This window comes from Mustela nivalis (assembly GCF_964662115.1).
Source record: "Mustela nivalis genome assembly, chromosome: 8".
In the NCBI taxonomy this organism is placed as follows: Eukaryota; Metazoa; Chordata; class Mammalia; order Carnivora; family Mustelidae; genus Mustela; species Mustela nivalis.
In genome coordinates this window covers 116,765,118-116,778,814 of record NC_139027.1, presented here as the reverse complement: position 1 = coordinate 116,778,814, position 13,697 = coordinate 116,765,118, and the positions used below count along the sequence as shown (strand labels likewise).

Genomic DNA, 13,697 nt, shown 5'->3' with positions numbered 1-13,697 from the left:
TATGGCCTGGGCCTCATTTGTCCCCTGGTTGTGACAACAAGTCAATAAAAATATCCTCCATTGTCTAACCAACATCTGAGAATCAGGCCTTGTGGTGGGTGTCCCCGACTTCAGCCCCTTCCACGGATCAGGGAAGTTGAGGCCTGGGGAGGTCATGATGCTTGCTCAAGGCCCCTGATAAATGGTGGGAAAGTCTAGAACCCCAGTCTGTGGGTCCAAAGCTGTCGACTTTTCCAATCCTGACCAGCTCTCTGGTCCAGGGATGAGGGAATTACAGTCTGAGTGATTTGCCCAGTCACATGACCCAGTCTTACTCCTGCCTCCAGAGAGTGACCCCTCCATATGGCTGACTCTTCTCGACTCAACACTTACTGAGCACCGGCTGTGTGCAGGCTCTGGTCTGCGTGCCGGGGAAGCAGGGAACAAAACAGGGAAGGGCTCCTTTCTCATGAAGCTCACCTTCCCTTCCCTTCCTGTGGACGAAAGCACCCAGGGCAGGGAGGTGGGGTGTTTCTCCCACCCAGCTCTGCCTTCCCTGCTCTGTGACCTCTGATGAGTTGTCTGCACATTGGGCCCAGTGTTCTTGTCTGTCTGTCACAGCGTGACCCCACAGAGCCACTGTGGGGACTGAAGGAGACCTTAAAGCACCCAGAGCAGGGCCTGGCACGGGATCAGTGTCCCAGGAGCATAGCCAGGATAGGCCTGAGCCATGGGACCTTGGCCGGGTCACTTTCGCTCCCAGACCCCGAATGTAAGTGGGGTTTGGGGGGTGATAGCTGCCTTGCAACCTGGGCTGCTCATTAGAATGACCTGGGAAACAAAGATCCCCAGCCCCCGGCTCCCCCTTAGATATTCTGACTGCCTTCATCAGACATGAACCGGGGCAGGTGAATTTTTTATCTGCTCCAGGGGATGGTGATGTGTGGTTGGGGCTGAAGAGCCCTAAGCTGGGGGTTCCCAGAGGTCACAGAGGAAACACTGAATTTTTCTCCCCCTTGCTCCCTGGAGCCGGGAGAGGAGCTTTTCGGTGGGTGAGTGTTTCACAAGAGCCTGTGTCCGTGACCACTGTGAGCGGAGTGGCCAGGACATCCTCCTGAGGAGCACAACTGGGGCCAAGTGGCTTCCTGTCGTCCGGCCTAGGGAGGGGACAGCGGCACCCTGCTCAGATCCCAGCTTCACGACCAGGGACCTTCCCATCCTCCAGCACGTGTGCCCCTGAGCAGGGGCTGGGCTCCCCGCACACACTCACCACTCAGCCCCAGAGCCCTCCCTGCCTCAACACACCCGAAACGTCCTGGCCAAAATCTGTCCTGCCTCTCTCAGACCCGCTCTCGGCTTTCTGTAAATAGCTGATCTGCGGGAACACGCCTGTGATCCCATTTACGTTTTGAAAGCCATTTCGCCAAACTTGCTTCCTGAGGGGATGATTAAAAGAAGAGGGAGAGAATCATAATTTGCTGGTTTCTGTCGCTTTTCTCGTTTGGGGTTCTGCGTGGCAGCGGCAGGGAGCAGGTCTGGGGACTCTTCCGGTGTTCCCGCCAAGCTTTCGTTTTGTCTTCTTACTGCCTAAAGGACAAATACGTAGTTTCAGAAGTGACCAGGACCAGATCTTAGGATAATAATCACCGGTGTTGTTTATTAAGCACCTACGGTATGCCACGTTCTGCATTTTATGTGCATCCTCGCCAATCACCGACATGGTGTTTTGACCCACTTTGTACCAGAACAGACACTGAGATGCAGGAAGAAAGAACAGAGAAGCTAAACTGAGTCAGGGTGTGTGTGGGGGCGGGGGAGGTGAGATGAGCTGTGCCCTTTATTCACAGCGTGCTCTGGGCCAGCCGTGTTCCCCCTGAGCCTTGTCCCCCTAAATGGGACCATCCTGGAGCCCCCCTGAAAGGGTTGGCTGAGGGGTGAAGGAGCCATGGGGCAAGGAGGAATCAGCCCGGTGTCCGGTGCCCAAGATGCTGCCCGTGAGTGGTAACCGAGCACAGCCCCTTGTCCCTCCAGGGGCATCTGGGCCGCTGCTGGTTTCATGACTTCACTAACTCACCTGACCTCAACATGTTCCATGTATTTTAGGAAACAAGTTAAATACTTGCAAATGTAAATATTTGTAATATTTTGTATGTTTGTTGTAGGAGGTGTTGGTAATAATTAACAATTTAGAGATACTCTATAGAAACTTCTATGGGTGAAATACCCCCGCTCCCCGTTGGATTCACTGATGTGTGAGCTTTCAGGACGCCGGACGGCTTCTCCCTGCTTGTAGTCCCGTGTCTCTGCCCTTGAAATTAACTCATGATTAAGAAATTAACCAATTTGGGCTTTCTCAGCACTCGGTGATCTTGGTTTTCAATCCAAAGCAGACCCAAGAAAAGAACACAGTTTCAGAAAAACATCCCTTCATTCTCTCCTTGGATTCAGGGATGACACAGATGAGACCTTATGGAATATTTGTGGAAAGATGGGAAACTAGAGTTAATTCGTAAATATCTGAACAGAGAGCTCTGAATGTAGATCAAGTTTGGGATAAAGATCGATCTGTGTTTGTTTGGCTCTGAGAAGCATTTTCCGTGTTTTATTCAAAGTGAAACTGCTTGCATTCCCTTACTTGCCCCTCCCTGCAACCCCGGGAAGAAGAAATGCCTCCTGTCCCATGTCACAGACGGAGAGCCACACTGTGCCACGGCCACACCTGTGGTCAGCTGGCCAGCCTGGTTCCCCTCTCCCCTGCACGGACTGTTGAACCTGTTGCAAACCTCAGTGAGGTTTGCAGAGAGGCAGCTAGGAATGGTTGATGCCAACAGTCAGACCCATCAGAAACGTCCTTCCTGTGCCCAGATTGGTGGGAAGTCACCTGGCAGAGAAGAGAAGGGGCGACTTGAACTCAGGCCTGGAACTGCACCTGGGCCCTGCCCCTGACTCAGAGTTCAACTCTGGGACCGTGGGGCCTCCTCCGTTCAAGGAGAAGACACGGCCCTCTGCACACTATCAGAAGGGCGGTGCGTTCTCCACAGCGTCTCACACGTATTCTGAGCGCTGATGACCACAGTCATGCTCACTGTTCACAAATGCTCCTCTTGTAGCCAAACCCTCTCCCCCCGTGGTGTCTGGCCCCACGGCCAGGGCCTCGCCGGAGCAGACAGTGAACTTCACCTGCAAGTCCCACGGCTTCTCCCCCAGAAACATCACCCTGAGATGGTTCAGAAACGGAAATGAGCTGGCAGCCTCCCAGACCAGCGTGGACCCAGAGGGAAACAGAACGTCCTACAGCATCTCCAGCACAACCAGGCTGGTGCTGGCCCCGGGGGATGTTCGCTCCCAGGTCATCTGCGAGGTGACCCACGTGACCCTGCAGGGGGGCCCTCCTCTTCGTGGGACTGCCAACCTGTCTGAGGTCCTCCGAGGTAGATGCCCCTGCCCCCAAACCCCAGCCCAGATCTGGCCCCCAAGTCTCCAAGCCTGCCCCTCCCCCGCTCCCTGCCCCAAGCCCTTGGTTCCCTGGACTCTGACCCCTGGCAGACCCTCCAGGTCACCTGCAGCTAGATGTGCCGTCCCCTCCTACTGTTTTCATGGCCGCCGTGGGATGAACACCTACCACGTGCCAAGCACTGTGCTCAGTAGTTTGCTTTACTCTAACACAGCAATTCCAATTATTTGAGCACCTGCTGTACTCCATGCCACCGTGTGCTTGGTGGGGTCATTTGTTTTGCTACAGTTATTCTGTTCCAAATGTATGCATGGAGCTGAGAATCTTGATTTCACTCATTCTTAGCTTATCAGGAGGCATCATTCCTTGAGCACCTACTGTGTGCTGGGCACTGTGCTTAGGGATTTCATTCATATGCAAAGACTCAGTGTTAGAGCACCAGCTGTTTGCTTAACTCTGTTCTGGGTGATTCCCTTGCTGTGTGGGGGGCAGCTAAGTTCTCGAGCCCCTCCATCTGTTCCATGAGGTGAGAGCTTCTGCCCTGTGCTGTTTCAGTTCCGCCCACCTTGGAGGTTTCCCAGCAGACCGTGTCAGGGGACCAGGTGAAAGTCACTTGCCAAGTGAAGAAGTTCTACCCCCAGCGCCTCCAGCTGACCTGGCTAGAGAACGGCAACGTGTCCCGAACAGAAATGGCCTCAAGGGCCTCGAACCTTCTAGAGAACAAGGATGGGACCTTTAACTGGACGAGCTGGCTCCTGGTGAACTCATCTGCCCACAGGGAAGACGTGGTGTTCACCTGCCTGGTGCAGCACGACGGACAGCCCGCGGTCACCAGAAACCATACCCTTGTGGCTTCAGCCCACCAGAAGGACCAGGAAACGCAAAAAACCCAGGGTGAGGCCTCAATGCCGACTGTCCTGGCACTTTAGATTTTATGTTTCTTAACATTGAAAGTAGTAATTCACATTTATTATGGAATAATCTAGAGGTCTGTAGATACGAAGTCTAATTTTACAATAAGTGCCCCTCCCCCCAAAGCCCACAGCTCAGCAGTGACCGCTGGTAAAGGTTTGGTACCCATCTTTGTAGTTCTTTTGACAGAAACATGCATTCGAGAGAGACCAGGGGGAGGGACATTGGCCTGTTCCTAGCTTCCTGCCTCCTGCTCCTGCACCTGACAGAGACTGTCACCAGGCCAGGCTAGCTGTCCCTCCTGCTGTTCTTTCTTGCCTGGGCTTTGTCTCTCTAGCTGCCTTTGCAAGCCTGCACCTCCGGAATGGGATGGGAACCCCAGAACCTTTGCGACTTATCTCTAGAATCATGGCAGTGATGAATGACCTTGCACAGACTCTGATACACGTGCAGCTGTTTCTGGGGGACGATTTCCCAAAGAGCGTTTCTAGGCCAAAGTGCATGCCCGATGAAGACGGTGACAGCCTTGCCGTTCCCCTGTTCCAGTGAGAGGTGTCAGTGTGATTTTCTCAGCCCTCCCAACCTGTTGTCGACATCTCTCTCTTCTTTCTTCAAAATAGCAGCACCTCATTGGCATTTTGGTGCCACTATGGAATGTTCCATCCCTTGTCATTAACAGAGCTCTGCCTTGCATCTGGCCGACCTTTTGAATGGATCACAATAGAGACCATATCTTTCCTGGATGCAGCCTATGACTGAATGGGGGCTCTAGGAGCCTTGGGGCTGTGGCAAGGTGTCCCTTTGACGTCACTGATGCCTGGTTTTCATAGGATAAGCACTATACTAGCAGACAGGACCTGTGAATTTTGACCCTGGCCCTGTCACAGACATGCTAGGTGACCTAGGACAAGTCAGTGCCTCTCTCTGGGCCTCTTGGCCTGCTCATGGCAGTGTTGAAGAAGACGCCCTTGACCTCCAGCTCTGAGACTGAGCTGCCAGGAAGCATTGCTGCCTTGTTCAGCATCATAGCTTCAGGACCTGGCATCTAGTAGACACTCAGGAAATACTTTTAAAAAGAATAAGTGAGTGAGTGAGTTGGTTGATTGTTTAGTTAGTAGGTTAATCCTCAGAGCTATCCAACAAAGTAAAGATTATTATTGGCCTCAGTCATACAAGAGGAGGTCAGTACGTACAGGGAGGTTTGAATGCCTGGCTCAAGGCCACACAACCAGGTGCACTGATTTGAACGCACATCTCTGCCGCTCAGAGCCCTGCTCCTGACTACCCACAGTGCTCTAGGGCAGGATCCCTCTGACCTGTGCCCTAGCACCAGCCCTACCCACGCGGTCTCTATCCATGCGGTCTCTATTGCATGTGACCTGGGGTCCCATCTCCTCTGCCCTGGTGCCAGGCACAGACGAATAGACAGCTCCTGAGAGCTCTGTAGAGTCCAGTAACCAGCTGCACATGTCTGCCATAGGTCACCATCCCTCGACAACCCGCCCCCAGCCTATGTGTGACAGCCAGTTACGACTCGGAATTCCAGTCAGACCTGGGCTGTCGCGGTGGCAACTCTGGTTCATTCCAGATGAGAAGGAACATGTTTCTGTGCCTTGGGAGTGAGATTTCTGCCCACATCCCGAGGCCAGGTTTCCTCCATCGCCATCAGCCAGGAATGCTTTCCCTCCTGGCCACCTCGGCACGGTTTTTGCACGAGGACCACACGGGACCCACGTGGGGAAGTGTGTGCCTACCCATGAACGTGCCCTTGTGACTCGGAACACGTATGGCCAGATGTTCTCTGTTAATGATGCCTACCTAGTGGTGAAAAGGGGTGGTGGGTATTAAGTTTCACTGTTTTTAATTTGCATATGTGAAGTCTCTGTTCCGTGTGGTCCCTAGACAATAATGACAGCCGGAGCATCTTCATTGTGGTGGGCGTGGTTTGTGCCTTGCTGGTGGCTCTGCTGATCGCAGCCCTCTACCTCCTCCGGATCCGACAGAAGAAAGGTGCGTGCATTCTCCTCTTCCTCCCCCAAGAGCTGGCCCCTGGGCTGTCCTTCCCAGAGGGAGAGACTACGAAAGTGCTCTGGGCTAACGTAGCTTGAGCCATGAGGGAGTCCAGTTGCTTCCACAGGAAGTCCAGCGGTAACAGTGTCAAGGCTGGCCCAGCACCTCCTCCTCCCACCGCCCCCCTCCCACTGCCCTTTGGGTCCCTCCCTCCGTCTCACTGCTCCAGGCCTCCCATCCTCCCAGGACCACTACCAAATTGGGAAGCAGGGAGATGCCAGGACATGAAGGGGGTCTCAGGAAGGAAACATTATTTGCTAGGAACCCCAGCAATGTCTTCTTTCCTCTTACCCATCCAGGTACGTGCCCAGCCTCTAGGCAGGAGGCTAGAGGAGGTGGGGATCATACCAACGCCTCCTCCAAGACTGTTGGGAAAGATTAAGTGGGCCATGTCATGTAAAACGTTCAGGGAGTGCCTGGAACACAGCAGGTGCTCAGTAAACGTTAGCTCCTGTTGTCAGTATCGTATGTGAGCCCAGAAACAGGAACCACCTTCCTGGAAAACTGTTGTCACAGTGGCAAGGCACACAGCCTTTGTGCAACAGGAGGGTCGAAGGGCAGATCTGGGACATCGTGCCCTCATTTGTGTGTGGAGGTGCTGTGGCCAGGCCTCTGACTTCAGAATCAGGCAAACCAGGGTTTCACAGCCTTGTTCTAGATTCCAAACAATCGCATTGGCCTCTGTGAGCCTCAGTCTCTGCATCTGTAAAATGGGTATAGCAGTGCCTCCCTCGGAGGAGAGTTACGAAACACCGATGGGCTCACGTAAAATAACATTCTCAGACCTCAGAAAATATATGCTCTCTTCGCCACTCTTGGAGGAGACGATTTTAAGCCAGTGTTTCTGAAACTTCTTCAACTACGAGTTACAGAAACACATTTCATGTCTCCACTCGGCGCACACCACACTCCTGTAGATAAAATTGGAACTCTGGTATTTTCTTTTCTGTCAGATTCTATACTAAATTCCCTTTAAAATGCTGTTTGTGACCCACCATATGCCGCAGATCGCAGAGCGCTGTCCTGAGCTGCCTTTCTGCAGCCGGACCCCGGGGCTGGGCTCCGATGGGTGTGGTGTTCATCAGTCACACGTCTCTGCACCCCTTCCCCTCTGCTCCCCAAGCTTCCCTCCCTCCTGGACTGGCTGGCAGGACTCGGCTGTGAGTACTGGCTGAACCTTAGCCACCCCCATCCAGGAGGGCTGGAGTCTGGCCCCACCTTTTGGACTCTGGAAGAGGTTTCTGTTAGGTAATCTACCGGGTGGTTTTCCCCTAATGTCCAAGCCTTCTCATCACACAGGAAGGGCAGAGAAGCAGGCTCCTCTGCCCCCTGAGAGTGAGAAGCCCGCCCATCGGAGGGCATTCATGGTGGCCGTGAGTGAAATCCCAGCCCCTCTTCGGGGGCCACCATGTCAGGCATATGCACCCTCCTTACTGTGGGCTTGGGCCCGGAAGAGGGATGGGGCTTGGAGAGCTGCAGACACTGCTGAAGGCCGCCCAGCCCTCAAGGGATGGGTCTAGTTGTGCTCAGAGCCCAGCTCTCAGATGTAGGCCCTGGTGACAGTGACAACTAGCGCTCTGATGTGCCATACACACTGTTCTCACCACAAGCCTCTGCGGTGGTTTTATTAACCCGCCTTTACAGAGGCACAGACTGAGGCACGGAGAGGCTATAAAATTTGCCCAGGGCCTCACAGCTGCTAAGAGGTGGGGCCAAGATTCAAATGTGGTCCGTCTCCAGGGACCACGTCTGAGAACCACTCTGCACATCATCTCTGCCTTAATGAGATGACCCTTCACTCCTCATTGGTCCCTGGAGGCGTCTGCCCATCCTCTACCTCAATACCAGCAATGAAATGTACTGATTTCAGCTCTACTGCTTACCAGCTGTGTGACCCTAGAGAACCACCCAGTGTCTCTGGTCTAAAATGGTTGGTGATTGGTGTCCCGGCACTCTGCAGCCCATCAGCTTCCATTCAGACAGTGGATGCTGAGATGCAGCCTTCCCAAGGCTACCCGCTCACCCAAAAACCCACTACCTGCCCAGGCACCAGGCGCTCTCCTGGCAGGGAGAATTTTTGTGCTGTGGAAGGCTCTAGCCTGGCAAAGGGTGACTTTTTGCAAAGGTGTACAGGTTGCCTCTTAATTACAATTTTACAGTGGGATGGGGGGTCAGTTAGTGGTCAAATCCCAGCAGGTTCTCTGTGGGATGCCCCTTATCATAGGTTTAAATTCTCTGAACCAGATGGATCCTTTCTTCCCGCCTAAGATCCTTTTTTGCGATGTAGTGACATGAAAATAAATGAATGTCCAGCCCAGTCCTGTGAGCTGGAGAGCTGAAATCCAAGCTCAGAGAGGGCACGTGATCCAGCCAAGGTCACACAGCGAGTGAGTTGGGAGCAGACATGGGATTTGCACCCGCTCCCCCAACTCTCACTCTGCTAAAATCTGTTCCTCAGCAGTGAAGTGTCCTGACGGGGACCCAGGCTCCTACAGGGTCTCAGGTAAGGGATCTGGCGAATGGAAGTGAGGCCAGACAGACGCAGGGCAGTCGGGCCCTCCTGGACTGAAGGCTGCTTGGGGATCGGACCTTGGCAACCCCCAGAGGTGGGAAAGTGGGAAGGCCCAGACCACTGGTCCCCCTGATGGAAGATACTGGACCATCCCGCTGGAGTGGCCATGCGGGATTCCTGTGGTTCAGAGGAGGTGATTTCAACAATTCCTCACAACCTCCCTAGAGGCAAACCTTTGCACTCCCCCCTCCCCTACCTGCGAAAAGTTACATAAGAACAGTGTGTTTCTAGGTTAAATAACTAGTTTGGGTTTCTTTTTTCTTTCAGCCAAGGGCTCCACTTCTTCTACGAGGTAAGTGCGCTGCTGGGCGAGGAGGGCTCTGTATTGGGTGGGTGGTCGGTTGACAGCCCCCCCAAACTGTGAAGCACCATCCACGCCCACTGACCCCCATTGCCATGCAGGGCAGCCTTGCTATTTCTCTCCTGTGTAAGCGTCTCTGCCAGGGCCGTGTTTAATAATTGTCTAGAGCGAGGGGATTTGAGGGGATTTCTTCGGCATGCGGAGGCTCTGATGTCCTGTCTGCCGTCCGCAAACAGTGAGACCCTCAGCCAGTCCCGTTCGGAGGGGGGCGGAAAGCTGCCGTCCCCACACGCAGCCCTATGATCCAAGTTGCGAAATTTGAGCTTCCTTTCTGTCATTCTGTGTGTGTTGCGAGCCCGGGCGCAGGTGGCCCTGGGAATGCCGGGAGAGGTAGGGTAGAAACCGGTCTGCAGCCGACCCAGCAGCCGAGGGTCTGCTAAAAAGCAGGGGGACGGAGATTGACTGACTAGCTTAGGTAGGAGATGGGGCCTCTGCTGAAGAGAGGACGTGAACAGGGACTGAGCCAAGGAGCTGTGAAGGGGGTTGTGTCTGCTGGGCAAGAGCGAGCATGGCCAAGGCGGGAGGCCGAGAGAAGGAGGCCTGCGTGCTGGGGCAGAAGGAACGGGAAGGGCAGGAGATGAGGCCAGGGAGATGCAGGTCCACGGTCGCAGCCCAAGGCCACGCAGCCAGGTTGTGACTAATTCAGACTTCCCAGCTTTTAAAGGAAAGCCCCCGATATTTGCCCCCAGCGGAGAGATCCAGAACCCCATAATCTACCACTTGAATGGACCTGCCTGGAAACAACAGATAAATTGCACAGACACGCCCCGCATGGGCCATAAATAAAAGCCATAAATAGCTTCATGTTGGTTCAGGTCAGGTTTTGCTAACAAATGGGTTGTGCAGATCTTTCCCCTTTTTTCTTTTTTTCTTTTTTTTTTTTCCTTTTTTTCTTTCTTTTTTTTTTTTTCTTTTTTCTTTTTTTTTTTTTTTTAAGAGCTTTGTGGATTTCAGAACTGCAGAGTAGGAACTAAGGTTCTGGAGTGGAGGCCAGTGGTCCAGGCTTTGACTCCCAGTGGGATGAGGAGCCATAGGAGGGAGACGATTTGACTTGTGTTTTAAAAGGACTACCGTGAGCGGCATGTAGGGAGCAAGCTGTGGGAGGTGACGGAGGCGGCACGGAGGCCCAGAGGAGGTCGCCACAGGGGTCCAACCAAGCCTGTGTGGGTGGCCTGGACCAAGGGGGTAGGATGGCAGAGGAAGGGGCAGATGCTGCATGTAAAGTCAAGAGGACTTGCCGATGGATTACAGACTCAAGGACAGTCCGATGGATTACAGACTCAAGGACAGTCCCCAGGTTGGGGGCAATGGGAGTGCCGTGTGTGTGTGTGTGTGTGTGTGTGTGTGTGTACACCAAGTACACTCTTTTCCAAGGGCAAGACTTCTCTTCTTTTTGTTGCTGTTTTTGAAGATTTTATTTATTTATTTGAGAGAGCATGAGCGGTGGGGGTTGGGGGAGAGGCAAAGAGAGGGAGAAGCAGGCTCCCCACTGAGCAGGGAGCCCGGTGGTTCGGGGCTTGATCCCAGGACCCTGAGATCATGACCTGAGCCAAAGGCGGACGTTTAACCGAGAGAGCCACCCAGACACTCCAAAACTTGACTCCTGTCCTTTGCCTGAAAACCTTCAGTGGCTCCCACGGCCCTCGACAGTGTCCAGCCGCACCCCTGAGGCCCACAGGCCCCTCTCTTTGGCCCCCACCGACTTGGACAGTTTCCCTTCCAGCTACTCCCCAGCCTTCACACTCCGTGACTCAGCCACGCTGCACACCCTTCACAGCCTCCCACACGCTATGTCCTCGCTCTCCTCCCAGCCCTCACGTGCCGGCCTCTCTCCCTGAGATGTGCTCCTGCACCACTCAGGGTTCCCTCCCTGCCAGGGAGCAGCAGTCACCATGGGCTCTGCCAACAGTGCTCCTTGGAGTTGTGTGACACGGGAGCTCAAATGGGCACCCCTCCTTTCACCTGCTTGTCTCCCGCCCTTCCCCTGGGCTCAGCGAAGACATTACACACACACACACACACACACACACACACACACTCACTCCAGGGACAGGGTCCCGTCCGGGCACTTCTCCTGGTGTCCCTGCACTGACAACCACCGTGTATTCCAGCTGTCTCTGGACCTGCCCTAGGCTGGAACCCACCCCGCAACCCTCCCACACCCACCACCATCCCCGTTAGGGGCAGGGAGCCTTTTCTTCAGGTTCTGCTGAACCTGTTCCACTGTGCCTGGAACAGAACAGGTGCTCGGTTAAGGTTTGTGGAATGAACCAAATGCACGAGGAATGAAAGAAAGCCATCCCAAACCATGGCCCCAATCCCCAATCTCTTCCCCTTCCGAATCTCTAAAACTCTACTTCTCAGTGCCTTCCCGGCCGCAGATATGGGAGGATCGTTCTTTTTTATTTTGTTTTTATCGTTGTCGTTGTTTGCTTCTCTTAACTTCCCAATTAGACATAAGTTCCCGAAAGGAAGGGACAATGTCATAATAGTAACGACAGCGTCAGCAGCTAACATCCATCCGTCAAGCACTTTCTGCATCCCGGGAACCCATCTCTGTCTTTTCCTCTAGTGGCCCAACAGTAATTTTAATTATAGCATAAACCCTCTGATTTACTCTTGCGCCATGTTCATTGAACAGAGCTTCTCAAACTCCGAGCGTGCAGCAGAATCTCCTGGATGGCTTGTTAAAACACAGATTACTGGGGGCCTCCCCCTCTCCCCTCCAGAGTTTCTGATGCAGGGTTTGCATTTCTAACACGTTCCCAGGTGGTGCTGATGCTGCCGCTTCCAACCCAGACTTTGAGAACCCCTGTTCTGGAAGGTTATTCTTGTCACAGTGTATGCGGAGGAAACTGAGGCTCAGAGAAGTCGTGTGACGTTCCCAAGGCCCCACAACCGGCAAGTGCCAGAACTCGGGCTCCAGCCCAGATTTCCCTGCCTCGGGAGCCCGTTGCTGCTGCTCGCTGCTCTCATGCCTCCCACTGCCTACTTTTTCTTCCCCAGAGAAGCCAACCATTTTCCGCCTAGGTTTTATTTTTCCAGTGTGAATCTACCAAGGGAGCCGTGAGATTGCCTGCTCCCTTTCATCTCCCTAAACCGAAGCACTAGCTGGTGAGCGGGGATGCTGGTTCCCATGCAGCGGCCAGCTTCCGGCAGCCGGCTGGGATCAGGCACTTTCCAGGACAGGCGGGTAGATAACAACCGAGTGTAGATAACAACCGAGCACCTTTGGGAGGGAGCTGAGGGTGGGTGCCGCCACTTTGAGCTCAGGGGGCCCTTCAGGTCTCAGGGCTGGTGGAGCACTGGGTGTCTCTAACTCCCTGGGTTAGGGACATAACTGTAGAACATTGTCTGTAACCTTCCCCGGCTCAGATGGGAGAAAAATAGGTCTCTGCTCCCTTAATTGGGCACTGGGGTTCATTCGGTCGGCCGTTTGTTCACTTGTCAGACGTTCACTGCGTTTATTCTTGGAATACTTGGGGCTTCTCTGATTCTTTCATTTATTCATCTGAATTGAGCCCATCTCAGTGCCTGGTCTTTAGCTGGGGGGTTTCAAAGGAGAGCAAAAAAAAAAGATACTCATCCTAGTCTCGTGGCACTTTTGATTCAATGTTCATTCATTCATTCATTCATTCATTCATTTCTTTGTTTAACAAATACTTAGGGTGTGCTGACAGTGCCCCAGCCCATTACCGGGTATCAGGGCTTTAGTGTGGAGCCCATGATCCATCAGGAGGGAGGTCACCAAACAAGCTGGGTGGGAGGTTAATACACGATGTCATACAGGTGCTGGCTGGATAAAACAGAGCTAGGCAGGGAGCAGAACAGGGTGTGGGCTGCAGCGGGCGGTCAGGGAAAGCTGGTGTCCAGAGGTGACATTCAGAAGGTAGCTGAAGGACAGGAAGGCTCTCACCTCGGGAATATCTGGGACAAGAGTGGGCCAAGCAGAGGGAACAGCCAGTGCCAAGACCCCAAGGCAGGAGCAGTTGGAATACGGAGGAGGCCAGGGCAGCCGGGCTGGAGCGGGCGAGGGGAAGAAATGGGAGACTAGAGCACTAAGCTGGGACCGACCACACAGGCGTGCCATTCTGGATACGGAGATGGATTTCACTGTACAGTGACAAGGGGTTAAGGGTTTTGAGCAGAAAATGACATGACCTCACTTACACCTTTTCCATGTGGAGAATGGCATGCCAAGGGGTGGGAACAGAGCCGGGACACCAGGGAGGAGGCTCTCCAGGAACCTAGGGAGCTGGGATGGTGGTGGAGGAGACTTGAGTAGCTGAGTTTGAGAAGGATTTTGGAAGCAAAGTCCACAAGCGTTGAGATGGGCTAACATGGTTTGT

General features: G+C 53.7%; 1 protein-coding gene across 3 annotated transcripts in view; it reads left to right on the top strand.

Moving 5' to 3' along the window:
- LOC309871505 (tyrosine-protein phosphatase non-receptor type substrate 1-like) overlaps positions 1–13,697 on the top strand; it is a 38,870-nt gene that overhangs the window by 18,771 nt on the left and 6,402 nt on the right. For all 3 annotated transcript variants that reach the window (XM_082744584.1, XM_082744585.1, XM_082744586.1), the window contains exons 4-7: positions 3,090–3,410; positions 3,989–4,327; positions 6,248–6,355; positions 9,255–9,279. In XM_082744584.1, the coding sequence (XP_082600710.1) occupies positions 3,090–3,410; positions 3,989–4,327; positions 6,248–6,355; positions 9,255–9,279 (793 nt within the window). The remainder of the gene's footprint in view (positions 1–3,089; positions 3,411–3,988; positions 4,328–6,247; positions 6,356–9,254; positions 9,280–13,697) is intronic.